The sequence below is a fragment of the Sturnira hondurensis genome, unplaced genomic scaffold (genome assembly GCF_014824575.4).
Source record: "Sturnira hondurensis isolate 20B ecotype Veracruz unplaced genomic scaffold, ASM1482457v3 Scaffold0017418, whole genome shotgun sequence".
Taxonomy (NCBI): domain Eukaryota; kingdom Metazoa; phylum Chordata; class Mammalia; order Chiroptera; family Phyllostomidae; genus Sturnira; species Sturnira hondurensis.
The window spans coordinates 205,369-233,142 of NW_028090049.1; the positions used below are offsets into that span (position 1 = coordinate 205,369).

At 47.7% G+C, this 27,774-nt stretch overlaps 1 protein-coding gene across 1 annotated transcript; it reads left to right on the top strand.

Moving 5' to 3' along the window:
* LOC119002126 (CD177 antigen-like) lies at positions 1-27,741 on the top strand. The gene is made up of 17 exons (XM_037067797.1): positions 1-100; positions 176-316; positions 593-778; positions 1,452-1,571; positions 1,725-1,841; positions 16,286-16,426; positions 16,687-16,872; positions 17,749-17,868; positions 18,022-18,138; positions 19,940-20,080; positions 20,333-20,518; positions 21,183-21,302; positions 21,453-21,569; positions 25,731-25,871; positions 26,516-26,701; positions 26,837-26,968; positions 27,251-27,741. The coding sequence occupies exons 1-17, from the start codon at positions 49-51 to the stop codon at positions 27,517-27,519; spliced, it is 2,472 nt and encodes an 823-aa protein (XP_036923692.1). The 5' UTR covers positions 1-48; the 3' UTR covers positions 27,520-27,741.
* Positions 27,742-27,774: the final 33 nt, after the last annotated feature.

The window sequence follows — 27,774 nt, forward strand, 5'->3', positions numbered from 1 at the left end:
TTTCCTAGAAATAAGAGCAGGAGCAAGAGAGTTGTAGCAGCCTAGACCATGAGCCCTGCTGTGCTCCCAGCCCTTTTGGGCCTCACCCTTGTGCTGCCCCGTAAGTGAAGACCCCAATTTGGGAGGGGATTTCCTGGGAGGATGGGCTAAGATGGATTTTCTCTTCTTATCTCAGGAGTGCAGGCCCTTACCTGTCAGTCAGGAAGGGCGATGGCTGTGAGGAACACAACAGAACTGCCCTTAGAGTGGACCGTTGGCGAGATGATCTGCAATGAGGGCTGGGGTTGCCAAGACACAGTGATGCTCATTGAGAATGGTAAGAAGGGCCCAATGGGCCCCAAGTGTGACTGCCACCCTGACCTGTGCAGGAATCTCCCTCCTCCTAACCAGTCCTGCCTACCTTCTGTGGACAGACTCAGGAGACCCCCTCCCTCATACCAGGAGCTGTGCCCTCTTCCTCAGCAGCCCAGGTGCCTCCCCTCCAACCATGACAGCCAGCCATGGCACAGCCCTCTCACCCCAGCCATGACACAGCCCTCCCTCTAGGACCCTGGGTTCCTGATCCTTACTCACCCCCTCCTCTGATATCCAGGACCCCAAGTGTTCCTAGTGCTCACCAAGGGCTGTACCCAGGAGAAGGATCAAGAAGCCCGTATAACCGAGCACCGGAAAGGCCCTGGCCTCTCCATTGTCTCCTACACCCGTGTGTGTCGCCACATGGACCTCTGCAATGACCTCTCCAGCACCGTCCCTCTCTGGATCTTGCCAGCTCCCGCAGGTGAGACAGGAGGGAGAGCAGGAGGAGGAGAAGAGAGGAGTTGTGGGGAGGAGGGGAACACAGAGAGAGTGTTAGCTTAGACCTCTCCTGGTCACCAGGCCTGTCCACACTCCCCAGATTCCCTCCTCTGGCACAGCTTCCTCTCACAGTCCTGGGGCAGCAAACCAGACTTCACCACAGACTCTGGTGATAGCTTGAACCTGGGCCGTGCTCCCATTTCTATACTGTTGGGCTTGGTGCACTCACATGTCATTTAGGGTCTTGGAATTTCCTATTCCAAAGTAAACTTGGCCTGTATCTTTCCATTGTCCTTGTCTGTGTCCTAAACTGGGGTTGGGGTGATGTTCTGCCTACTCTTCCCTTTGGAGTATCCTGTTGGCTGGGACTGTGTAGTGAAGTTAGGGGGAACTCTCCCTTGGTTCCTCCCAGGGTACCCCTCTGGGATCAGTCCCCAATCCTTCTCCCAGATCTCATTACCCCCCACCTTGCTCTCTCCCCAACTGCACGACCCCAATTTCCTGCACCCCAGTCCTACATGGGAGAAACCTGAACTTAGCAAGTCTGGGGAGACTGAGGAGGTAGATTCTGGAGGCCAGAAAAGGAGGTAGGTAGAAGGCACCGGATCCAAATGCAGAGGCAGCTCAGTCTTCCCTTCCTCCCTTTCACCTCCCAGTCCCAGGGTTCGTGAGGTGCCCCGTCTGCTTGTCTACAAAAGGCTGCGAGTCTGTGACAGAGGTGACCTGCCCCATCGGTCACTCACACTGCTACAACGGGATCCTCAAACTCAGGGGAGGTGAGCTGGGACATGGGAGTCCCTGTAGGCACTGAAGTCAGGGAGGGTAGCTAAGACTTGGGACTTGGAGGAGGGTGGGCCTGGTTTCTCAGGGTTGTATGGTTCCAGTGGTGGCATCTCACCCTCTCTCACTCTCCTGACCCCATCTCACAGGGGGCATCAACAGCAAACTGAGAGTCCAGGGATGCATGTCCCAAGCAGCCTGCAACCTGCTTAATGAGACTCGGGAGATTGGGTCCTTGTCTGTGAGCGAAAAATGTGGTGCTAACGGTGAGTCTCATGTCCTAAAGACAAGGCTATACCTGGTTCTTGGGATACAGTGGCAAGCAGCATGGGATACAATGACCCTTGTGAAAGTCCTGCATCCTGCACACCCCACCAACACTAGCACCCACAAGTAATTGAGAAGTGTATTCCTCACTCAGGCAGTGTAATGTGAGGGATTGTTGTGGTAGGTCCTTTGGGGTGAGGATGCTGATAGGAGGTATTTAGCTGAAGGAGAGAGAGGGAGAGGGTTGTCCAGGGGACAGATATAGGGCAGGACCGTACTGGTAGTTATTTCAATTGACACTGGGTCTGGCCAAGTAAGCGAGGGCAGACTGTCCACGTGGGAGGGAGTGGAGAACAGGGAGAAAGGTCAAGCGGCACACAGGATTGGGTGCTTTGTATTCTGCTTTAATCCATGGATGCAGAAGTGAGTGCAGGGCGCCTGGTTCTCATGCTGGGAGTGACTCATTGCTTTCAGTTCTATGTCTCCACATTCTTGACATTGGGTAGCCCTGGTGTCTCAACTCTTCACGACCACCCTTCCTACATCCAACCCCCACCAATGGTACTAGAGCCCCACAACAGCTGTGCTATACTAGAAGGAAGGTCAGAAGAAAACCGAGGGTGCTTCAGGTGTGATAGAGACAGCAGGAGCCAAGCAGGTACATTGAAAGTGTAATCACTCACCCACACAAACGAAGCCGGACCATGTTCTAGGCAGAATCTCAATGGCCTGGAGTGTCTCAGTGAGAAGCACAGGAAGCTGGGAGGGGATGGGGACTTAGCAGAGTGGGAAGAGGATCTTCATTGTCTGAACCTCAGTTTTCACTACTGCCCATTGCAAAAGGCTTTAAAGCTTCAAGGAGAACCTTGAGTGGGTTCAGCAAACAGTCGTCTGTGCTTGGACACTTCTGGCTAGACTGGGAGCTGGGAGGACTTGGCCTAGATATCACGGACACCAAGATTTACAGCCTGAGGCAACATGAGGGCTAGCTCAGGATGAAAAGTGAGTTTGTGCAGGTTCCAAGGTCTCCTGCAGAGATTGCAGAGGACTCAGACCCTGTCCCTGTCCTAAAGGACCTCCAGGACAAAGAGATGAGATATCACAGATGCAGATGGTCACAGGGCTGTGGTGAAGGTGCCTGGGGGAGCTGTGAGGAGGAAAATAGTAATGTCCTGGGGTTGGGTGTTGAGGAGGTCTTCACAGAGGAGGTGCCCTGTGAGCTGTGCCTTAAAGATTAGCTGCAGTTTATTAGCAGAAGAGGAAGAAGACGGGAACAAGCAGAGGAAACAGCATGTGTATAGGCCTTGAGATGGGAATGAGTCTGCTATTTTTCAGAAAGGGCTCCTGTCTGTCAGCTCTGTCTGAGTTCTTGTCAAGAGGATGAGTGCAGCTGGGACTGGGGGGTGATCACCAGTTTTCCAGGTAGACAAAGTGGGTGTGGACAACTTCAGGAGAGCTATTCCAAGCAGAAGGATCAGTGGTGCAAAGCCAGGGATGCTAGACATGACCTGGCCTATCTTGGGAATAGATATTTGTATGGGAATTGGGAGGGTGTTTGGGGGTCTGGTGCTGGTCAAGTATTCACGAAGCCTGATTTAAGGGTTACCCTTTCTGCTGCAAGCAAGGGAGCCATGGACAGGTCTTGCCCATGGAAGGATGGTCTGAATCTCTCTTTCTGATTATCCTGTTTAATTGTCTGGTCCTCATCTCTGAGACTAGGTAACATTCATAATTCAGAAGTCACTTCTGAAACAAATCCAGTGATGTAATCCATGGGGTATACTGTACCCCCCACACATAGCACACAATACATACAAAAGACAGAACCAGACTCACCACGCTGCATTCATACCATAGCATATGTGCCCCTTACAGGTAACACACACCACAAACCTCATACACCACACACCACACACAACAAAAAGTTGGCATAGCATAACACATGCCACACACAGCACACAGAAACCAAAGACACACAAAACTGATATTATGCCACACCTTGGTAACTACCACACACCACCTACATCACATACACATATTACATATCACATATCACACATACTACACAAACCATACAACCATATCATACACATGTTAGACACCTCATATACCCACGCACATATATTTCCCCCCACACCATACAAACAGTACACAAACCACACACATGCCACATAAAACAGATACAATGCCACATATGCCTATTCTTATACTTAAACTTATTCTGTTAGCTTTCAACATTGGAGTCAGATCTTGGGAGATGTGTTTGCCTTTCTTGGTTGGGTTCAGTGCAGAAGTTTAACAAACATTTATTGAGCAACGGTAAGAACAGGCATCAGAAGCTGAGGTACAACAAGATGTATGACATCTATGTATGACATCTTGTTGAGAGAGAAGATGTATCTCATCTTGGAGAGAGAAGACCATTCCAGGGTGATAGACAGCTCCTGTAAAAGCCTGGGGCTGGGGGAAGGCTGGGTGCAAGAGCACAGGTTGCCCAAAACAGGCCATGGCAGGAGCCCATTGAAGGAGAGCAAAGAGCTGGAATGTGAATGGCCTTGACTGCTTCCTTTAGGAACTGGGCCGTGGTGCCAGTGGGGGCAGTGGGTCTGCACTGTCAGAAGCACAGCAGCTAAGAGCCTAGGTCTCAACTAGGGAGATGTGGATTTCTCTCTGGGTTGTGCCATGGAACCAGCTTGGGGGGAATCACTGCTTTTATGAGCCTCTTTCACCAAACTCAAGGAGGAATGGGTGATTCCAGACATAGGGAGCAGGGGAGCACATGTGAAGGCCCTGGTGTGTGTGTGGGCCTACTGGGTGTTCAAGGAGGAGCCCGGAGGCTGGTGTAGCCTCAGATGTATGTTCAAAAGGAAGCAGAGTAGGGCATGTGGACAGAGAGGCAGGGCCTTTGGGGCCATTTTTAGGACATAAAATTTTATCCTGAATGGGGCTGGGACCTATCAAAATTCTCTGAGCAGAGGAGTTACATGGATCAACTTACTTTTTGTGGGGATTCTTCTGGCTTCTGAGTAAGAAATAGAGTAAATGGGTGGTGGCTGTGAGTGTGGCGATCCCAAGGGAGGATGAGGGTGAAGCAAGTCAGAGCCCACTGGGTCTCCAACGCTGCTGGAAGCAGCAGAGGTGGTTTGAAATGGCCAGGTTCCTGAGGTATCTGGCAGCTAAGCCAATAGGATATCCTGATGGGTCTAACAGCGGGTATAAGACAGAGATTGTTAAGAAAGACAGCAATGTTCTCAACTTGAGCAACTGCAAGTCAGGAGCTGCTGTTGACCCACATTTGGAAGGTCGGGGAGGAGAGAGTGGGGACCAGGCTGAGAGGAGGGCAGCAGGAGCCATGATGTTGTGGTCTGTGAGGTGAGGGAATGAGTGGTCCTGCTTCATGAGGCTGTTGTGCATGTTGCGCATGTTGGTAGATGCCATGTCATCAGTCCAGGAGTTCCTGCATCACGTGACACATCCCTGCTGGTGACACAATGGCTGTACGTGAAGGTCTAGGTTCCTGGTGTGTGTGTATGTATGTATATATAAAAAGTTGTTTTGTTATACAATTTGTCCCAATTTTTCACCCTAGATCTCCCCTGCCCTGCCAACCCTCTGCCTACAATTAATCACCAGAATGTTGTCAATGTCCATGTGTCATTTATACCTGTTCTTTGACTAGACCATTTCCTTTCATTTCTCCCTTGTCCCCCACCCCCTGGTTGCTGTCATACTGTTCCTTGTTTCCTTGACTTTGGTTCTATTTTGCTCATTTGTTTGTTTTGTTCATTAGGTTCCTGTCATTGGTGAGATCATATAGTATTTGTTTTTTCCTACATGGCTTATTTGACCTAATGTAATACTCTTCAGTTCTATCCATGTTGTAATGAAAGATAGGAGTTTGTTCTATCTTTCTAATGTGTAGTATTCCATTGTACAATATACCACAGTTTATTGATTCACTCATTTTTTAAAAAAAAATTTTTTTATTTATCTTTAGAGGGGAAGGGAAGGAGAGAAGGAGGGAAATATCAATGTATGGTTGCCTCTTGTGAGTCCCCTGCTGGGAACTGGCCTGCAACCCAGGCATGTGCCCTGACTGGGAATCGAACTGCGATCGTGTGGTTCACAGGCCCACACTCAATCCACTGAGCTACACTGGCCGGGGATTGATTCACTCATTTACTGATGGGCATTTAGGCTGCTTCCAGCACTTGGCTATTGTAAATAACCCTGCTATGAACATAGGCATGCGTAGGTTCTTTTGAATTGGTGCTTCAGGATTCTTAGGGTATAATCCTAGGGAATTGCTGGGTCCAGAGGCAGTTCCATTTTTACTTTTTTGAGGAAATTCCATACTGTTTTCCACAATGGCTGCACCAGCCTACAATCCCACCAATAGTTCTCTAAGGTTCCCTTTTCTCCACAGCCTCACTAGCACTTGAGTGCTGATTTGTTGATGATGGTCATCAGATCTGGATGAAGTCTATTCAGTTTTGATCTGTCTGATGTCTAGTGATGTTGAGCATCCTTTCATATGCCATTGGCCCTCTATGTCCTTGGAGAAGAGTTTGTTCAGGTCCTTTGACCATTATTTATTTGGATTGTGTGTCTTCCTGGTGTTGAGTAGTAGGAGTTCTTTGTATATTTTGGAGATGAAAACCTTGTTCGATGTATCATTGGAAAATGTGTTTTCCCATACAGTTTATTCCCTCTTCATTTTAATAATGTTTTCTTTGACCATTCAGAAGCTTTTAAATTTGATGTAGTCTCATTTGTTTATTCTTTCTTTTATTGTTCCTGCAATATCAGTGAAAATATTGCTGCATGGAATATCTGAAATTTTAATGCCTAAGTTTTCCTCTAGGACTTTTATGGTGTTATGGGTTATTCTGAGTTTATTCCATTTTGAGTTTATTCTGGTGTATGGTGTAAGTTGGTGGTCTACCAAGTTACATTTTTCATTTTTTTGCATGTACCATTCCTGTTCTCTCAACACCATTTGTTGAAAAGGCAATTTTTACTCCATTTTATACTTTTGCTTCCTTTGTCAAATATTAATTGACCATAGAGACATGGGTTTGTTTCTGGGCTGTCTAATCTGTTCCATTGATCTATGTGTCTATTCTTAAGCTGGTACCAGACTATTTTGATTACACTGGTCTTGTAGTATACTTGATATCAGGTATTGTGATCCCTCCTACTTTGTTCTTCTTTCCCAAAATTGCTGAAGCTACTTATGTTTGGTTTTGATTATGCAAAATTTTAAAAATATTTCTTCCAAATTTATGAAATATGTCATTGGTATTTTAATAGGGATCACATTGAATCTATAGATTACTTTGGGTAGTATGGACAGCTTAATGATGTTGAATCTTACAATCCATGAACATGGTATATGCTTCCATTTCTTTGTGTCTTCCTTAATTTCTTTCTTTAGTGTTCGGTAGTTTTCCGAGTACAGGTCTTTTACCTCCTTGGTTAAGTTTATTCCTAGATACTTTATTTTTCTTGTTGCTGTAGTAAGTTGGAATTTTTTCTAGTTTCTGTTTCTGACATTTTCTTGTTGGTGTACAAAAATGCCTTCCATTTCTGAGCATTGACTTTGTATTCCACTGTTTTGCCAAATTCACTTGTTAGTTTGAGTAGTTTTTGGTGGAGCCCATAGGGTTTTCTATGTACTCTATCATGTCATTTACAAACAATGACAGTTTTGCTTCCTCATTTCTAATTTGGAGACCTTTTATTTCTTTGTCTTATCTGATTGCTGAGGCTAGAACTTCCAACACAATGTTGAATAGAAGTGGTCAAAGTGGACACCCTTGTCTTGTGCCTGATCTTAGGGGGAAAGTTTTAGTTTTTTCCCGCTGAGTATGATGTTGGCTGTAGATTTCTCATTTATGGCCTTTATTCTGTTGAAGTATACTCCCTCTATTTCCACTTTGTTGAGCATTTTTATAATATATGGGTTCTGTAGTTTATCCAATGCTTTTTCAGCACCTATTGGTATGACCTTGTGATTTTGTTTTTCATTTTATGTGGTGTATTACATGCATTGATTTGTGAATATTATAGCATACTTGCACCCCTGGGATGAATCCTACTTGATTGTGATGTTTGATCTTTTTAATGTGTTTGTGGATCCACTTTGGCAACATTTTGTTGAGGATTTTAGCATCTATGTTCATCAGCGATATTGGCTTGTAGTTTTCTTTCTTTGTTGTGTCTTTATCTGGTCTTGAAGTTAGGATAATACTGGCTTCATAAAAAGAGTTCAGGAGTCTTCCCTCTTCCTGAAATTTTTGGAATAGTATGAGAACAATAAGAGTTAGTTATCACTTAATGTTTGGTAAAATTTGTCTGTGAAGCTGTCTGGTCCAGGGCCTTTGTGCACCAGGAATTATTTGATTAGTGTTTCAATTTCACTAGTTGTTATGAGTCTATTCAGTCTTTCTGTGTTTCCTTGATTCAGTTTGGGAAGATAATATGTTTGTAGAACTTTGTCCATTTCACTCAGGTGGTCAAATTTGTTGGCATATATTTGTTCATATTAATTTCTTTCAATCCTTTGTATCTCTATGTTTTCAGTTGTAATTTCTCTTCTTTTGTTGATTTCATTTGGTTCATCTCTCTTTTTTTCTTGATGACCCTTGTTAAAAGCTTGTCAATTTTGTTTATATTTTCAAAGAATGAGCTCCTGGATTTATTGATCCTTTGAATTGTTCCTTTAGTCTCTATGTGATTTAATTCTGCTCTGATCTTGATGATTTTCTTCCTTTTACTCACTCTGGGCTTTGTTTGTTGTTGTTCCTGCAGTTCTTGTAGATTTAGGGTTAGGTTGTTTGAGATTTTTCTGTGTTTTTCAGGGAGGCCTGTACTGCTATGAACTTCTCTCTCAGGACTGCCTTCATTGTGTCCCAAAGGTTATGGGCTGTTGCATGTTTCTTTTCATTTGATCCCAGAAAATTTTTGATTTCTTCTTTCATCTCATTGTTATCCCATTCATAATTTAATAGCATGTTATTCAGTCTCCATGAATTTGAATGTTTTTGAGTTTTTTCCTTGAGGTTGATTTCTAATTTAAAGCCATTGTGATCCAAGAAGATGCTTGATATGATTTCAATTTCCTTGAATTTTTTGAGGCTGGTTTTGTGTCCCAACATGTGATCTATCTTTGAAAATGTTCCATGTGTGCTTGAAAAGAATGCGTTTTTTTTGCTCTTTGGCGTGAAATGCTCTGTATACATCAATTAAGTGCATTTGATCAAGGCTGTTGTTCAATGGCACAGTATCCCTTTGATTCTTTGCCTGAAAGATCTATCCATTGTTGACAATGGGGTGTTAAAATTCTGTACTATAAGGTATTGCTGCCGATATCTTGCTTGAAGTCCTCCAAGATTTTTCTTACATATTTGGGAGCTCCTACATTGGGTGCGTGTGCATTTACAAGGGTTGTATGTTCTTGATGAATTAGTTATTCTCTTAAGTATTTTGTAATGTTCTTCTTTGTCTCTTTTCATGGTCTTTGTTTTGAAATCTATTTTGCCTGTTATAAGTATTGCTACCCCAGCTTTTCTATCATGTTCATTAGCTTGGAATAATTTTTTTCCATCCTTTACTTTTAATCTGGGTACATCTTCTGGTCCATGGTGGGTCTCTTGTAGATAGGCTATGTGTGGGTCATGTTTTCGTATCTATTCAGCTACCCTATGAGTTTTGATTGGGACATTTAATTCATTTACAAATAAGGTTATTATTGATAGGTACTTATTCATTGCCATTTCCCCCCTTTGTACCTGTATTCCTCTTAGTCTCTCTCTTGTTCCCCATCTTCTTTTTGTAAAAGATTTTATTTACTTATTTTTAGAGAGCGGAGGGAGGGAGAATGAGAGGGAGAGAAACCTTAACTGGTTTCCTCCTGCACACCCCTGACTGGGGATCTGGTTTGTAACTGAGGCATGTGCCCTGACCAGGAATTGAACCAGCAAGTTTTCATTTACAGGAAAACGCTCAATCTGCTGAGCCACACCAGCCAGGGCTATTTTTCCTCATCTTCTTAAAGCCGTCTCTTTAGCATCTCTTGCAATGCTGGTTTGATGGAGATGTATTCTTTTAACCTTTTTTTTTTTGATCTTGGAAACTCCTTATTTCATCTTGCATTCTAATTGAATGATTTGCTGGGTAGAGTAGTTTTGGTTGCAGGCCTTTGCTTTTCATTACTTGGAAAATTTCTTGCCATTCCTTTCTGGCTTGTACTGTTTCTGTTGAGTAATTAGCTGATAGTTTTATCCGGGTTCCCCTTTATGTGCCTTCCTGCCTTTATGATTCTTCGTTTGTGTTCGAATTTTGACATTTAATTATGATGTTCCTTGGTGTAGGCCTCTTTGGATTCATCTTGATTGAGATCCTCCATGCTTTGTGGACTTTGTGACTTTTTCTTTCACCATGCTAAAAGTTTTCTACCATTACTTTTTCAAACAGGTTTTCTATCCCTTCCTCCTCTTCTTCTACTTCTGGTCTCTATGATACAGATATTATTACATTTTGTGTTATTCTGCAGCTCCCTTAAATCCTCTTCATTCCTTTTGAGTCTCTTTTCATTTTGTTGCTTTGTCCGGGCATTTCTTTGTACCTTGTCGCCAGGTTACTGATTCGATCTTCTGCTTCATCTAGCCTTTTAATTCTTTATATTGTGTTTCTCATTTCAGGAATTGTATTCTTAACATTCTCCTGTCTCTTATTGAGAGTTTTTATGTTCTTTTTTATAACCGATGTAGTTTGCAGTGAGTTCTTTGTAGCTTACTTGGAATTCTTTGTATTTGTCACTGAGCTCATTGAGCATCCTTATAACCACTATTTTGAACTCAGTGTGTGAGAGCTTGCTTGTTTCTATTTCATTTCACACTCTTTCTGGGGATTCATCCTGTCCTCTTGATTGGGGGTTGTTTCTTTGTGTCCCAAATTTAGGTGACTCTTCTTGTTTGTTTCTGCTTCTTAGATTGATCTGCTTTGACTTCCCGTGTTCATGGTGTGACCTTCTGTGGTAGGAAACCTGTGTGATTCAGTGGTGCAGTCTCCTTGACCTTCTAAACTTGATATTCTTGGGATGCCCTTTATGCCATTTATGTTGGCTTTCTGGTTGTGGTTGAGTTTTGGTTGTTGTTGGGTCATTGTTTGGTGGGTCCTTCCCTCTGTCTGGATGGCTGAGAGTCACTGTGCTCACCATGTCTTGTATGCTGTTGCACAGGTGTTGCAGAAACAAAAAGAAACCACCCAGGAATCAAACCCACACCTACAAAAATAGCCCCCACCAACGATCGCACTATTGACAGCAAACGAGCCAGTATTAATATATATGTAAAGAGATTAAGACTATTATAAGAAAGAAATAACTAATACGAAATGACTAACTGAAAGAACAATGATTTTGAGAGGGTAGATGGAGGAGTAATAATAAGAGCAGGGAACAGAGAAGTGACAAAATGAGAATGACAGTAAAATTTGCATCATAATTAAAAATGGGAGGGCAGAAAGAGGAATGGAGTGAGAGAATGGGAAGCAGAGCTGGTTCCTTTCCATCTCTGGTGTTGTAGACTGGGGAGCCCAGATTGGAGTTCTGACCCAAACTTCCCAGGGCACTTAAGCTACCACCCATGTGAGCTCAGCCAGCCCCCTTGCGTGTCCTCCAAGCTCTGTACTAGTCATGTTGAGGTGAAGTGGTTTCTTGTGTATGTCCTGGTCATAAGGCTTCTCTCCAGCCATTGTTCACTTGGTTATTCCAGATGCTTTCTCTACCATCTAGTTGTAATTCCAGATTGGTCCTGGGAAGTTAGTGTAGTTTCCACTTGCTCCTCCACCATCTTGGATCACCAGTAGGTATATTTAAAACATTATTTTTAAAATGGATGTAACTTTCACAGGGAACACAAGGCTGGGGACAGTTCTAGATTGAACAAGGCCAAAGGGACAATAAGAGCCAGTGGAGTCAGTGCAGTACCCTAAATTACCTCCCTGATCAAAAACAAAAACAATATAAAGGATGTTGATGGAACAGTGGGGGGAAACTAAAAATGGTTGAAATATTTGACAGTATTGTACTAATGTAAATTACAGGGGTCAGAACCATTTTTGTGGTTTCATAACACAAGGGTTTTATTGTTAAGAGGGTACAAGCTGACACACTTAGCAATGAGTCAGTCTGTCTACAACTTGTTTTTAAAATAAAAAAAAATTTTAAATCGTGTGAGGGAACAAATACAGGAAAATGTGAACAACTGGTGAATCTAAGGATATGAGCATCCTTCACCTTCTTGGTAGGTTGGATATTTTTGTAAATAAAAACATTAGGGAACAGGAGGAAGTATTTCTTTGAAGAGAGGTGGACCTCCTGGACCCTCCTTAGCCCTCCTGTGTGGACCAGGGCCTGTGTGGAGTCTCATTCAGAGCTTACAGATGAGAAGACAGACAGGAACAGTCACTACCCAGGAAGATTAGGGCAGTGACAGAGGTAGAGGCTCAACCTGGGGAAATCCCAAGGGGAAGTCCTTGCTCTTTGAGTCACTAAGGGAGTCTCAGGGAGAAGTGCTTCTCTCTTCTTTGCTGGAGAGAAGTATGGAGGCAGCCCCATGGAAATGCCAAGCCCAGGGGCCAGTGAAGGAGCAGAAAGTAGAATGAGTTTGCCAAGTGTGAGCTGAGAGGCCCACATCTGACTCTCCCTTGGACACAGCCTGACCTAGAGGCCTTGGCTGGCTTCTTTCCCTCTGTCGGTGTCTGGATCCTCTTCTCTATAGAACAGAAAGTCATTGCCATTGTTGCACCCAATGAAAAGGAAAGAAAGGAAAGAAAGCTGTCCTGGCAGTGCTAGGTGAATTCATTAGAGCTCTCAACTAGGGCACTCTATACAGTTGGTAACGTAAGGTAGTGTTTGTCATTGTACTTCTGTTCCTGTGATGAAGTTGGTAGTACTAGAAATTTACAGAAGATCCCTATGCAGGTGTCATGGTTAGGAGCAGGCCCCTGGGGTCAAATTGTTCCAAGGCCTTGAGTGGATGTACCACGTCCTACTCTCATCCCCTTGTGTAGCTGCCTTGGGCTGACAACACTGCAGAGCGGCCTGTTCTCTTGAGAATCGACTTAATTCAGTGGGAGCTAGTAACCACATACCCTTCACTCTCTCCACTCAGGGGGCAAACCCTGGCCAATAGCTGACTGGAATAGAGACATAAAAGGATGGTGTTTTTTTTTTTTTTATGGCTGGTCCAGCTCTGTGGTGATATGTGTGGGATTGAACTAAAATGTGATTTCAGCCCAGACCCCTCTGTCCTCAGTCTCCCTGTCCTCCTAGCCTGCTTCCCTCACTCCCCTTCTCTTGATAATGTTCCCTCAGGAAAGCTTCTGAGGAAGAAGCTCAGACTCCATCTCAGGCTCTGCTTCTAGGACATTTATCTCAAGGAAAGCACTTCCTAGCAGTATGTAGCATACTAGAAGTTTTAGTTGCTACAACAAATACATCATCAAATTAAATTTGTGTGGTTTAACCTAACAGATATTTCTTTCTCACTTGCAGCATGGGTACTTGGTGGAGTGTTTGGAGGGAGGGAGGAGTGCTCTGCTCTGCTCACACTCTCAGGGACTGAGGCTGTTGGAGGCTGTGCCATAATCTGAGTGTGGCTCCAAGGTCACCCCTGACAACGACACAGAGGTGGGGAAATGGCACTCGTGCTTTTTAATTGCTCATGATCAGAAGTGACACCAGGCATTTCTGCTCATGTTCCATTGGTAGACACTAGTCACATGGTCCACCTACAAGAGAACGTGGCTTGGAACTGCAGTCCTTAACTGTCCAGTCTTCACTTAGTAAGAGAGCTACACCCTGAAGGGAAGAAAGATTTTTGATGGGTAGTTATCTTTGCCATACTCTGAGCTTCCACAAGTTACATTACTTTTCTGGAATTTAGTTTCCTTACCTATATAACTGGGCAACTACTAGGATGCCCCTCATAGTTGTTGGCTTGAATGAATGAGTTGAAATATGCAAAGTGCTTGGACTACAGCTTGGACTGTGTAAGGACTCATAATATTACCTATTTTTATCATGTGTCGTGAGTCCACTTTGGATCTATAGATAACCCTCCATCCTCGATGTGCAGATAGTCATTACACACACCTTACAGAGGAGAAGGATGAAGTTCAGAGAGGGGAAGTGAAAGTCCTGAGATTCTACAGTTAGGGAAGCAACAGGATCAGGCCAGGTAGCCAATAGAATTTCACACAAAGGACTGTCAGACTTTTTGCTAAAGAGCCCCACACCCAGCCTTTCCATTTGCCATTTGAATGATGCACGATCCTGGGAAGGTTGCTTTCCTGTCCTGAGTTAGTCTACCTGGCTGGGCCCCTGCCAGCCTTTGCACTCTTGTCTTCTATCACTCCCTCTGTAGCCATGACAAGTCCAGCCCTGCTTTCTTTCTAACCCTCACATAAGGCAAGTTTGATCCCGCCCGAGGACCTTTGCAAATGTTCTCCCTTCTGCCTGGAATACTCTTCCCACCTGTCTTTCCATGGCAGGCTTTTTCTTTTTACTCTTCCCTTAGCACAAAGGTCACCTCCTCAGGATGGCTTTCCTTCCTCCCAGTTCAATCACTTACTTCCATATTACTGTCCTAGCAACCAGTATAATCTAAGAGTTTTTTTTGTGCTCCTGAATTTGCTTCATGTCTGTTGCTCTTGTTAGGCTGTGAGCTCCACAAAAAAAGGGAGGCTTTCATTCTTGTTGGTATTCTGGTATCCTCAGCAATGAGGTCAGTGCCTGGTACAAAGTTAAGCCTCAGTAAATATTTGTTTACTAAAATAAGACATTTCATGGATGACTTGTTATCCTATGTGTCCCTTTGCCCACCTATTTCCCCTCTTCCTCCAGGGACCCTGCTTCAGGCCCCTCACAGCTTCAGAGGGCACCATTCCCACAGTGACAATGTGCATTGGTGGGAAAGAGGTGATGTTTCGAAAGTGCACAACCTACAAGAGTGTAGTGTCCTCTTAACCTCCTCTTCATTCTTTCATTCATTCACTCAGTCAGGAAATATGGGTGCTACAGAGCACCCATGATATGCCAGTTAGTGGTGCAGACTCAGTGGGAGATAGGAGCGGGAGATAGGAGATAGTAATATGTCTGTGTGGCACACCTGAAAGTTGCACACGAAATAAAAACCGAATATATAAAAATGTCGAAAAATACACATGCCATTGAAAGTTATATATTCACTTATCTTTCTCCTCTACTGTTGTTCTCACCCTTTCTTTTCTCTCCTCTGCACTCACTGACAGATGCTCCGTATTTTTTTTTCTGATTTCCTTCTTACCCAGGGAGCTGGAACTGATTTGTGTATGCTAGTGAAACTTATTAATTATTTAGGATATGGCAAGCTCCTTGTTAATCTGTTGGTGGCTTCAAAATAGGTGTGGTGGTTGGTGTGAGCACTACAGTTATAGGCCATAATTATGAGCAGGGTTTGTTGTTTTTTTATTTCTGAGAAGTTGTGTTTCTAGCACTGCTGTTCCCATCTGTTTCTGGCAGAGAAATTTTGCTTTGTCAAGGTATATTGTAGTTCTTCCCTAGCTATTTACTCTCCTCCTGCCGTACCTCAGTTTTCTTCTGGCCAGCAGGAACTGGTGATTCTATGCCTGTGTTGTGTTGGGAGCAGAGAGAAAAATAGAAGAGAAAGCATCAGAATGAGAAGGAGAAGGATAAGAAAAGGAATGAGGAAGGTCATGTAAGGGGAAATAAAAAGCAAAGTCATGCTGGAAGGAAAGAGATAAAAAAGAGTGGTATATAAGCCTGTGGGTGGCAGAGGTTAAGGTAGAAAAACCATAGAGACAAGCGAAGACTCACCATTCCATGTCCTCACAGCATTTGGGTCCCACCTGGGGCCAGAAGGTGGCCAGGTTGCCAGGAGAAATGAGGAAACTGCTTTCAAGAAACTATTCTGGAACAGTATAAGCATAGGGACCTACACAGCTGAGCTCAGGAAGAAAGAGGGCTGGGGATCTGGACTAATTGAGGCTGGGGGGGGGGCGGGGTCAGAATACCACAGTATCTATCTGCTGAGGGGGTCTGTGGTAGACTTCTGGGTCTCAGTGGGGAGGAACGACTCAGGTCACTCAGCCTTCAAGCTGGTGAGACTGAGAGATGGGTGCACACCTCCTTTAACGAGGTCCTCCACTTCCCACCCCTTTCCGTCTGCCTCACGTGAGGAGAGAGATACAAAAGGGCACAGTTTCCTGGGAGAAAGAGCAGAAGTGAGAGAGTAATAGTAGCCTTGACCATGAGCCAGCCCTGTTGTCAGCCCTTCTGGGCCTCCCTCTTGTGCTGCCCTGTGGGTGGAGACTCCAGCTCGAGATGGGATTTCAGGGGACGATGAGCTAACTGGATATATTGTCCTCATCTCAGGAATGGAGGCCCTTACCTGTCAGTCTGGAGTACTGGTGAAAGTGATAAATGTAACAGAACTGCCCCTGGAGTGGACTGCTGGACAGAAGGACTGCGAAGAAGGCTGGGGTTGCCAAGACACCCTGATGTTACTTGAGGATGGTAAGAAGGACCCCATGTACCCCAGGTGTGACCACCACCTTCACGTGTGCAGGGATCTCCCTCCTCCTGACCAGTCCTGCCTGCCTTCTCTGTGAACACACAGGAGACCCCCTCCCTCATACCAGGAGCTGTCCCCATCTTTAGGAGGTGGCCTTGGGAATCCAGGAGCTCCCTCCCCAGCCTCTGACCCCAGCCACAGACCCTCCCTCTAGGACCCTAGAGTCTTGATTCTCACCTGGCTTCCCCCACCTGACATCCAGGACCCCAAGCGCTCCTGGTGCTCATGAAAGGCTGTACCCAGAAGAAAGATCAAGAGGCCCGTATCATCCAGCACCGGGAAGGCCCTGGCCTCTCCATTGTCTCCTACACCCGTGTGTGTCGCCACGAGGACTTCTGCAATGACCTCCCAAGCACCATCCCTCTCTGGACACCACGGCCCCCTGCAGGTGAGGGAGAAGAGCTGGAAGAGAGAAGAGGTGCTTTGGGGAGGGGGGAGCATGGAGAAAGTGTTCGCTTAGACCCCTCCCGGCCACCCAACCTGTGCATACTGGACAGGACTCCCTCTCCTGGCACAGCTGCCTCTGACAGTCCTGAGGCAGCACACTGGACTGCACCTCAGACTCTGGTGATGGCCTGAACCTGGGCCATTCTCCCTTTTCTATACTGCTGGGCTTGGTTCACTCATGTTTCATTTCGTTTTTTCTTTAGATTTTATTTATTTATTTTTAGAGAGAGGGGAAGGGAGAGAGAAAGAGAGGGAGAGAAACATCAATGTGTGGTTGCCTCTCACGTAGCCCCCACTGGGGACCTGGCCTGCAACCTAGGCATGTGCACTGACTGGGAATGGAACTGGCAGCCCTTTGGTTTCCAGTCCTCACTCAATCCATTGAGCTACAGCAGTCGGGGCATCATTTAGTGTTTTGATATTTCCTCTTTTGTGTGAACTTGGCTTGTAACTTTTCACTGTCTTCACCTGCATCCCAAACTGGGTTTGGGGAGATGCACTGCCATCTCTTTTCTTTGTCGCATCCTGTCTGCTGGGACTGCAGAGTGGAAGTATGGGTTAACACAGCCCGGTTTCCTCCCAGGGCACCCCTTCTGTATCAGTCCCTGGTGCCCCTCCCCGATCTCATGTTCCCCCTTGTTTTCTCACCAACCACATGAACCCAACTTCCTGCACCCCAGGCCTACATGAGAGAAGCCTGAAATGGGCAAGTCTGGGCAGCCTGAGAAGGTTGTTTGAGGGGCCAGGAAAAGGTAGTGAGCACTAGATCCAAGCGCCGAGAATGCTCAGTCTTCCCTTCTACCCTCTCACCTTCCAGTCCTGGGGTCTGTGCGGTGCCCGGTCTGCTTGTCTAAGGAAGGCTGTGAATCTGCAACAGAAGTGACCTGCCCTGTTGGGCACTCCCACTGCTACAATGGGATCCTCAGGCTCAGGGGAGGTGAGCTGGGACATGGGGGTCTCTGCGGCATTGAGGGCAGGGAGGGCAGGTAAGACCTGGGACTTGGAGGAGAGTGGGTCTGGCTTCTCAGGATTGGATAGTCCCAGTGGTGGCATCTCATCCTCTCTCACTCTGCCTACCCCCTCCCCACAGAGGACATCAGCAGCACACTGAGAGTCCAGGGATGCATGTCCCAAGCAGCCTGCAACCTGCTCAATGAGACTCAGGAGATTGGGTCTTTGTCTGTGAGTGAAAAATGTGGTGCAAAAGGTGAGTCCTACACCTGGAATGTAATATTTTGCCCAGCCCCCAGCCTTGGAATAGAGTGACCCTTGTGAAAGTCCAGCATCCAACGCATCCCACCAACACCGGCCCCCAGAAGTAATTGAGCAGTTTATTACTCATGCCGTTGCCACTTGAGGGATTGTCCTGGCAGGTGCTTAAGGGTGAGGATGCTGGTAGGAGGGGTCCTCCTGAAGGGAAGAACAGGGTGCATGTTCTAGGGGACAGATATAGAAGAGGGACTCACTGGCGGGTGTTTTAAGTGACACAGGGACTGACAAACCAAGCGAGGGCAGATTGTCCACTCAGGAGGGAGTGGGGAGCAGGGAGAAAGGTCAAGTGAAATGCAGGGCTGGGTGCTTTACATTCTGCTTTATCCATTGGTTGCAGAAGTGAGTGCAGAGTGCCTGGTTCTCATGCTGGGAGGGACTCATTGCCTTCAGTTCTATGTCCCCACACTCTTGACCTCGGGTAGCCCAGGTGTCTCACTTTTTTCCCAACCACCTTATCCTACCCATCGTGATCTGTTCTCCACTCACGGTACTCGAGCACCACAGTAGTCACCCTCTACTGTTGTTCCTGCCCTTTCTCTTCTCTCTTTGCAGCCTTGCACTCACTGACAGGTGCTCCATATCCTTTCCCATCTCCTTCCTGCCCAGTGGGTTAGAACTGATTTGTACATCCCAGCAGAACCTACTGTTAGATATCCAGGGTTTGTCAAGTTGCTTGTTAAACTGTTTGCAGCTTCAAAATCAGACATGGTGAGCATATTTGCACCACAGTAATAGGCCAACATGATGAGGCAGGGTTTACTGATGCCATTTTTCCAAAAGCTGTTTTTGCTAGCTCACCGCTATTCCCATCTGTTTTTAGCAGAGCAATGTGCTTTGTCAAGGAATATCTTAGTTCGTCCATAGCTACTGCTCTCCCCTTGATACCTCAGCTTCCACCTGGGTGGCAGGAACTGGGCACTCTAAGCCTGTTGTGTACTGGGAAGGGAGAGAACAGAAGAAGGAAAAGAATCAGAATCAGAATCAGAAGGAGAAGAAGAAAAAGCATGAGGAAGGTCATAAAAGGGGAAATAAAAAGGAAAGCCTTACTGGAAGGAAAGAGATAGAAAAGAGAGGTATCAATCTGAGAGCCACAGTTTAGGGTAGACAAACCTTAGGGACCAGCCAGACACCACTCACATCTTCACAGGCAGTTGTGCCATGTCCCCACTAGGGGCCAGAAGGTGGCCAGGTTGCCCTGAGAAATGAGAAAACTGCCCTCACAAGCTTCCCTGAAACAAGGTGGGGGTGGGGACCTGCACAGCTGGGCTCAGGAGGAAAGAGGACTAGTGATCTGGACCAATGGAGCCTGGGGCTAGGTGCTTCAGTTTTCAACTGTTGAGGGGTCTGGGATCTGGACTCATGGGTCCAAAAATAGAGGGAGGCCTAGTTTTCTGGGTCAGAGAGAGAAGGGTGTTGGGAGGCAGGACCCCTGGGTCATAGGGAAGAAGAAGGCCTCAGGTTTCTCCACCTCTACCTGGTGAGAGTAGGGAGGTGGGCACAGGTCAACTTTGGCAAGATCTTTCACTCCCCACCCTTTCCTGGCTGCCTTGGTGAGGGGAGATATAAAAGAGCTCAGTTTCCTGGGAATAAGAGCAGGAGTGAGACCATCAGCTTGACCATGAGCCCTGCTCTGCTGCCAGTCCTCCTGGGTCTCACCCTTGTGTGTGAAGACCCCAACTTGGGCGGGGTTTTCCAGGGAGGATGAGCTAAGATGGATTTTTCTGGTCTCATCTCAGGAGCTCAGGCCCTGACCTGTCAGTCAGGAACAGGAGTGGTTGTGAGGAGGGCAACAGAGCTGCCCTTGGAGTGGACCGTTGGTGAGAAGATCTGCAATGAGGGCTGGGGTTGCCAAGATACAGTGATGCTCATTGAGAATGGTGAGAAAAGCCCCCAAAACCCCAAGTGTGACCCACACCCTGACCTGTGCAGGAATCTCCCTCCTCCTGACCAGTCCTGCCTGCTTTCTGTGGACAGACTCAGGAGACCCCCTCCTTTGTACCAGGAGCTGTGCCCTCTTCCTTGGGAGCCCAAGTGCCTCCTCTCCAGCCTCTCACCCCAGCCATGAGACACACCCTCCCTGCAGGTCCTGCATCCTCATTCTCACCCAGCTTCTCTCTTCTGTCTTCCAGGACCCCAAGTGCTCCTAGTGCTCACCAAGGGCTGTACCCAGGAGAAGGATCACAAGGCCCGTGTCACCAAGCACCGGAAAGGCCCTGGCCTCTCCATTGTCTCCTACACCCGTGTGTGTCGCCATGAGGACCTCTGCAATGACTTCTCCACCACCCGCCCTCTCTGGTCCCCACCCCCTCTTGCAGGTGAGAGGGGAGGGAAAGGAGGAGAGAAAAGGGGTTGTAGAGAGGAGGGGAGCACAGAGGGAGTGTTCGCTCAGACCCCTCCAGGTCACCTGGCCTGTCCGCACTCCCCGGGACTCCCTCCCCTGGCACAGCTTCCTCTCACAGTCCTGGGGCAGCACACTGGACTGCACCTCAGATCCTGGCGACGGCCTGAATCTGGGCTGTGCTCCCTTTTCTATGCTGTTGGGCTTGGTTCACTCACGTTTCGTTTAGGGTTTTGGTAATTCTCTTCCAAAGTGAAATAGGCCTCTTAGTGTTCACTGTCCTTATCTGTATCTTAAACTGGGTTTGGGGTGAAGCTCTGGCTTTTGTCTTTCTTTTAGTCATGCTGTTTGCTGGGACTGTGTAGTGGAAGTATGGGTGACCTTTACCCTGTTTCCTCCCAGGGCACCCCTCCTGTATCAGTCCCTGGTGCCCCTCCCCGATCTCATGTCCCCCTCGCTCTCTCAGGAAATACATGAATCTAATTTCCTGCAACACAGGCCTACATGAGAGAAACCTGAACTGGGCATGTCTGGGGAGCATGAGGAGGTTGTTTGAAGGGGCAGCAGAAGGGGCAGGTAGAAGGCATCAGATCCCAACGCAGAGGCAGCTCAGTGTTACCTTCTTCCCTCTCACCTCCCAGCCCCAGGGTCTGTGCGGTGCCCAGTCTGCTTGTCTACAGAAGGCTGTGAATCTGCGACAGAGGAGACGTGCCCTGTTGGGCACTCGCACTGCTACGACGGGATCCTCCAGTTCCGGGGAGGTGAGTTTGGACAGGGGGTCCCCGTAGGCACTGAGGGCGGGGGGGGGGGGCAGGTAAGACCTGGGACTTGGAGTGGGACAGTCTGGCTTGTCAGCGTCAGAGGGCGGTGGCATCTCACCCTCTCTCACTCTGCCTGGGCCCTTCCCACAGGGGGCATCAGTGACACACTGAGAGTCCAGGGATGCACATCCCAAGCAGCCTGCAACCTGCTCAATGAGACTCGGGAGATTGGGCCCTTGTCTGTGAGTGAAAAATGTGGTGCAAAAGGTGAGTCCCACACCTGAAATGTAATATTTTGCCCAGCCCCCAGCCTTGGAATAGAGTGACCCTTGTGAAAGTCCAGCATCCAGCACATCCCACCAACACCAGCCCCCAGAAGTAATTAAGCAGTTTATTACTCATGCCCTCGCCACTTGAGGGATTGTCCTGGCAGGTGCTTAGGGGTGAGGATGCTGGTAGGAGGGGTCCTCCTGAAGGGAAGAACAGGGCAGACTTACTCAGGGAGAAATAGAGGAGAGGGACTTACTGATGGGTGTTTTAAGTGACACAGGGCCTGACAAACCAAGTGAGGGCAGACTGTCCATGTAAGAGGGACTGGGGAGCAGGGAGAAAGGTCAAGTGGAATGCAGGGCTGGCGGCTTTACATTCTGCTTTCTCCACTGGATGCAGAAGTGAGTGCAGAGTGACTGGTTCTCACCCTGGGAATGACTCTTTGCCTTCAATGCTGTGTCCTCACACTTTAGTCCTTGGATAGTCTTGGGTGTTTCACCTCTTCTCAACCACCCTACCTCCCCCGTTCTCATCCATCCCCAACCCGTGGTACTAGAGCACCCCAGCAGCTGTGCTAAAGAGGAAGGATGTCAGAGAAAACTGTGGATGCTTCAGCTGTGAAAGGAAAAGCAGGAACCAAGTAGGGACATTGAAAGTGTCCCTATGCACCCCCCCAAAGGCAGCCTGACTGTACACTGGGCAGACTGACAATGGCCTGGAGTGTCTCAGTGAGAGCACAAGAGCCTGGGAAGGGAGTGTGGACTTAGCAGAATGGGAAGAGAACCTTTCTTGTCTGAATCTCAGTTTCCTCATCTGCCCATGGCACCCAGCCCTTAAAGCTTCAAGAAGAACATTGAGTCGATTCAGCAAACAGTCCTCTGTGCTTGGATCTGGGAGTGTTGAGTACAGGGTCTGGATGTCACCAACAACAATGTTTATAGCCTGAGGCAGTACAAGGGCCAGCACAGGATGAAAAGTGAGTTTGTGCAACATTCCAAGGTCTCTCATGGGGACTGCAGAGGATTTAGACCCTGTCCCTGTCCTAAAGGGCATCCAGGACAAGGAGATGAGACATCACAGATGCAGATGGTCACAGGGCTGTGGTGAAGGGGCCTCCGGGAGCTGTGAGCAGGAAAATAGTAATGCCTTGGGGGTGGGTATCAGGGAGGTCTCCAAAGAGGAGGTGACCTGTGAGCTGTGCCTTGAAGATTAGCTGCAGTTTATTAGTAGAAGGGGAAGAGGTCATCAGTCAGCAGAGGAAACAGCATGTGTATAGGCCTTGAGATGGGAATGAGCCTGCTGTTTTTCAGAAAGGGCTCCTATCTGTCAGCTCTGTCTGAGAAGTTCTTGTCAAGAGGATGGGTGCCGCTGGGACTGGGGGTGATTACCAGTTTTCCAGGTAGACAAAGTGTGTGTATGCAACCTCGGAAGAGCTATTCCAAGCAGAAGGATCAGTGGTGCAAAGCCAGGGAGGCTGGACATGACCTGGCCTATCTTGGGAATAAATATTGGTGTGGGAGTGGGGAGGGAGGTTGGGGTCTGGTGCTAGTCAAGTATCCACAAAGTCTGATGTCAGGGTTACCCTTTCTGCTGCAGGCAAGGGAGCCATGGACAGGTCTTGGCCAGGGAAGGATGGTCTGAATCTCTCTTTCTGATTATGCTGTTTAGTTGTCTGGCCTTCGTTTTTTGGGACTAGGTAATATTCATAACTCAGAAGGCTTCTCTGAAACAAATCCAGTGTAATCTATGCGACATACTGTACCACACGGACATGAGGCACACAATACACATACCAGACATAAGTAGACTCACCACGCTGTGGGCACAGCACACCACCACACATATGCCCTCTTATACCCGACACACACCACAAACCTCATACACCACACACAAACCACACAGCACATCTCATGCCATACATAAATCAAACACAGAAACTGATATCATGTCACACTTATGTAACTAACACAGAGCATACATTATACACACATACCACCTACTACACCCTCTAGACATACCACACAAACATCTCATGTACATGTCACACACCTCATATACCCACACACATACACTTACTTTCCCAGATACCTTACACAGTAGATACACAAAACACACACTTGCCACCTAAAATATAGCTACTGTTCCACAGATGACTATTCCTCATACATAAACTTATTCTCTTAGCTTTTAACATTGGAGTCAGATCTTGGGAGATGTGTTTGCCTTTCCTGGTCGGGTTCAGTGCAGAAGTTTAACAAACACTTATTGAGTGACGGTAAGAACAGGCATCAGAAGCTGAGGTACAACAAGATGTCATGGAGAGAGACCATTCCAGGGTGATAGACAGCTCCTGTAAAGGCCTGGGGCTGGGGGAAGGCTGGGTGCAAGGGCACAGGTTGCCCAAAACAGGCCATGGAAGGAGCCCATTGAAGGAGAGTGAAGAGCTGGGATGTGAATGGCCTTGACTGCTGCCCACCCGTAGGAACTGGGCCGTGGTGCCAGTGAGGGCAGTGGGTCTGCACTGTCAGGAGGAGCACGGTAGTGAAGAGCCTAGGTCTCAACCAGGGAGATGTGGGTTCCCATCTGGGTTGGGCCACTGAACCAGCTTTGGGGAATCACTACCTCTATGAGCCTCACTCATAGGCGTCAAAGAGGAGTCAGTGATTCCAGATATTCAGAAGCAGAGGAGCACATTTGAAGGCCCTGGTGTGGGTGGGAGCCTGCTGGGTGTGCAAGAAAGAGCTCAGAGGCCAGTGTGGCTCCAGAAGTGTGTTCAAAAGAGAGCAGACCAGGACATGGGGACGGAGAGGCAGGGCCTTTGGGGCCATTTTTAGGACATAAAATTTTATCCTGAATGGGGCTTGGACCTATTGAAATTCTCTGAGCAGAGGAGTTACGTGAATCAACTTACTTTTTGTGGGGATTCTTCTGGCTTCTGAGTAAGGAATAGAGTAAGTGGGAGGTGGGTGTGTGGGAGAGAATCCATGGGGAGGTTCAGAACACAGAAGGTGGGAAGCACTTGGTTGTGGTGGAAGCAGCCCAGGTGATGAGAAATGGCCAGGGTCTGGAGTTATTCTGCAGCTTAAGCCAACAGGATACCCTGATGGGTGCAACAGTGGGTGTAAGACACAGAGATTGTTAAGAATGACAGCAATGTTCTCAGTGTGAGCAACTGCAAGTCAGGAGCTGCTTTTGACCAATATATGTGAAGTGATTTGGGGAGAATTGTGGTGAGGCTGGGAGGAGGGCAGCAGGAGCCACTGTGTTGTGGTCTGTGAAGTGAGGGAATGAGTGGTCCTCCTTCATGAGGCTGTTGTGAGTGTTGAACATGTTGGTGGATGCTGTGCCATCAGCCCAGGGGTTCCTGCATCACGTGACACCACCCTACTGGTGATGCATTGGCTGTAGGTGAAGGCCTAGGTTCCTGGGTTTCACACTGGACTTCTGAGGACCTCAGAGGCCAAGGTAGCTGAGCAAGGTCTTCAAACACTGTTGTCCTCATCACTTGCCCCAGGGAGTGCAGCTTGGTTATTTATTAGTGGTGCAACACTGAGAAACTGACTTCACTACTCCTCTGTCTCTGTTTTGGGCATTGAAAATGGGGAGAATGAGGAAAATAACACCACCTACTCTGGTGGTCACTGTGAGTAAATGAGGTAACCCGGACAAGAGAGCGCCTTGGGAACCTTAAATGGGCTACTCCCTGGAAAGCAGTCTCCACAGCTGGGTACATAGTAAATGCTCGGTATGCGCAGTAGGCACTAGAGGAACTTTGTTTGGGACATAGGATTTCTCAGTTAAAAGAATATAAGGTGTCAGTGCACACTCCTAACAAGGAGGACCTTGGGCCCCAGCGAGGGAAGCAGAGATAGCTCAGGTTAAAAAAGATCCATCTTTCTCTGCCACACCCTAGGGGAGGAGCAGCCTTCAGGGGTGTTGAGCAAGGTCCCTGCAGATGCTGGAGCAGACGTGGTGGTGTAAGGAATGGAGGTGGATACAAACATCAAAGGTTCCTTCCCCATGTGAGATCAAGTGACTGTGTCCAGCTTACCTGAGTGTGACTGAAGAATGTGATCACCTTCCCAAACACGGAATCTGGAGGGGGAGACATGGCTTGTTCCTGGGCTGACACAAATGCTGGTGATTTCTTCTTTCCAGCTTCTCGGATCTGTGAAAAGGGAATTGTAATGCAGTTTGAAAAAAATCTGGCTAAGCAACCTGTGGAATGGGATGCAAGTACGAAAGTGACATGTGGTTTGGAGGAGGTGTGCCAGGAGACTCTTCTGCTCATAGATGTAGGTGCGTGGACTGTGTACCAGGGTGGGACCATGGCATGGCATCCTGAGTCTCCCATCCTGGATTCTGTTCCCTGAACTACCTGCCTGATTCCAAGGCCTGGAATTTTACACCTAACTCTTCCTCTTCCTACACCTTGCTGTCCCTTTCTGAAAGCTAGGGGCTAGGTACTGGCAGTAACATTACCTACTGTGCTGGGATGTCATGAGGATATATCCCATGGTCCATGCTGGTCTGAGAACAGAGATGGTGCACAGTCACTTCAGTGATTTTGAGCCTTACTGAGCACCTGTTGAGGGCCAGGCTCTGTAAGTCCTATTGAGTGTGCCTTCCTGCAGACTGTACCAGTGGGGAATAAGAAAATCCAGAAGAGAAAGGAAATAGGTAGAGTAGGTGAAGATTGCAATTTGAAAACTGGGAAATCAGGGAAGGCTCTACTGAGAAGGTGACATTTGAGCAAGAACTGAGAGGGGACAGAGTTGAGGGGAGGACTCAGGCTCAGGCTCCAGTCTTGGCCCTGCCTGCAATCACCCATGCTCTTGTACACAGGGAACTTATGTTCACCTACTAAGCATCCAGGAATCCCTGGCTCCTGTCTCCCTCAGAGCCTCCCCTAACCTCACCCACCTGTCACTCTGCCCCCTCAGGATCTACATCACTCATTGTCGGGAGCAAAGGCTGCATCAAGACGGAGACACAGAATTCCCAGACTGTCTCCATCCACTCAGGGCCCCCTGGAATGCTCATCGCCTCCTACACCCATGTCTGCTCTTCCAACGGGTGCAACAGTGCCAGAAGTACCAGCGTCCTGCTGAACTCCCTCCCTCCTCCAGGTAGGGGACCCAGGGGAAGGGGGAGAAAGGGGGCATGGGGAGATGGTGCCCCAGAGACAAGAATCTCTGGGCTTAAGGAGGGTGCCTGCAGCTTGGAGCAGAACTGTGCACCCCAACTTTCTTTCTGCTCCCCAGCTGCCCCTGCCTCAGGAGACCTGCAGTGTCCCACCTGTGTGCAGTTTGGTGAAGTCTGTATATCCTCAAAACATATCACGTGCCCTTATGGTACCACTGGTTGTTATAAAGGTTACATCAGTATCAAAGGAGGTGAGTGCTGAAGTCCCAGATCCCAAGAATGAAGGGGCTGAGGTCCCGGATTCACTGCTGCAGTAGTGAGAGTGCCCTTGAGATCCTGGTTCAAGGGTTTGAGATCCTCACCCTCAAGGGTGAGGGTGTCAGGAACCCATATTTTTAGATCTGAAGGTGGGGGGGCAAAGAGCCTGATCTCCTGGCCTGAGGGGGGAAGTGTTAGGGTCTGGGACCCCCAGGTCTTAGGAATTTAAGTGTGCACTGCTTTGAGACCCTTCTGACTCCGTCTTCACTCTCTAGGTGGGTTGACCTCTGCACTTAGCATTCAGGGCTGCATGGCCCAATCTTCCAACTCCTTGTTGAACCACACCAACATGATTGGACCATTCCACACAGTCGAATTCCCTGAGGTTGTCAATAAAGATCCCCAAAGTGGAGCTGCTCCTAAAGCTCTCCAAAATGGGGCTGCTCCTGCCCCCTACCTGGCTTGGGTGGTGGGGCTGGGGCTGTCCCTAGCTCTCTGGTGTGGGATGACCACGCTACTCACTCTATTTCCCTGTGATTCTTAGCCCCTGCTGACCCCTAAACCAAATCCTCCCTGTGACCTCACAACAAAATGCTGGGTTATTTTACCATCTTCTCCATGAATTCTCATCCACACGCACAACCACACACTTTGTGACCCGGTAGCAACATACGAAAGGGCCTGGGAGAAGCTGAACTGGCCCTGTGGGAGCTGGACACTCCAACAGTGGCCACATGTGTCTGATGAATAAAGGCATTGTCTTTTCTCCCAGTGCTGGGATTTCTCTATGGGAGGGGAG